The 520-nt window shown below is 46.0% G+C and overlaps 1 protein-coding gene across 1 annotated transcript in view; it reads right to left on the bottom strand.

Moving 5' to 3' along the window:
- Positions 1-514, bottom strand: part of LOC111652544 (uncharacterized) — a 16,616-nt gene extending 16,102 nt beyond the window's left edge. Inside the window, exons 1-2 of the mRNA XM_087173065.1 lie at positions 424-514; positions 78-337 (exon numbers count right to left, since the gene is read on the bottom strand). Of these exons, the coding sequence (XP_087029191.1) occupies positions 78-325 (248 nt within the window). The 5' untranslated portion in view covers positions 326-337; positions 424-514. The remainder of the gene's footprint in view (positions 1-77; positions 338-423) is intronic.
- Positions 515-520: the final 6 nt, after the last annotated feature.

The raw sequence follows: 520 nt of genomic DNA, 5'->3' as shown, positions 1-520 counted from the left end.
TATAACTGATATTCTCCCGTATCTGAACACAGACAGAACTCAGGGCCAGATTTTTAGCAAAAATGAACAGGAAGTACCAGAATCTCAATTTACAACTTTCAGCCTGTGTTTTTACCATCTCCATCCTGTCCTCCAGCTCTGCTCTGAGCTGCTGCTTCTCCTGTCTCAGTCCCTCCAGTGTCTCCTGCAGCTGATCTCTCTCCTCACTGAGAGACGTCACTCTGCACAGCAGCTTCTCCATCTCCTCTGAGGAGCTCTGAGTGCTGTTCTCCTTCTCAGACAGCAGATTGTCTCTCTGTGCTTGAACCTTCTCAAGCTCCTCCATTAGAGTCTTTGTCTGTTTTAATGGAAGCACACCCATGTAAGAACACCATCAATAGAGGATCTGTTTTCAAAATATCTCTCCTTAACCTTTGAGCTCACCTGCTGCTGTGAGTCAGATTCCTTCTGCTCACACAGTTTCACCAGATCTGAGTTCTTTTGCTTCTGCTGTTGCAGGTCCTCTTCAAGAGAATGTAGA

The sequence above is a fragment of the Seriola lalandi genome, unplaced genomic scaffold, assembly GCF_002814215.2.
Source record: "Seriola lalandi dorsalis isolate HSWRI2012SDOR001 ecotype SW California unplaced genomic scaffold, Sedor1 jcf7180002054035, whole genome shotgun sequence".
NCBI lineage: Eukaryota > Metazoa > Chordata > Actinopteri > Carangiformes > Carangidae > Seriola > Seriola lalandi.
Note: the sequence above shows the minus strand (reverse complement) of the source record. Positions and strands in the feature narration are given on the sequence as shown.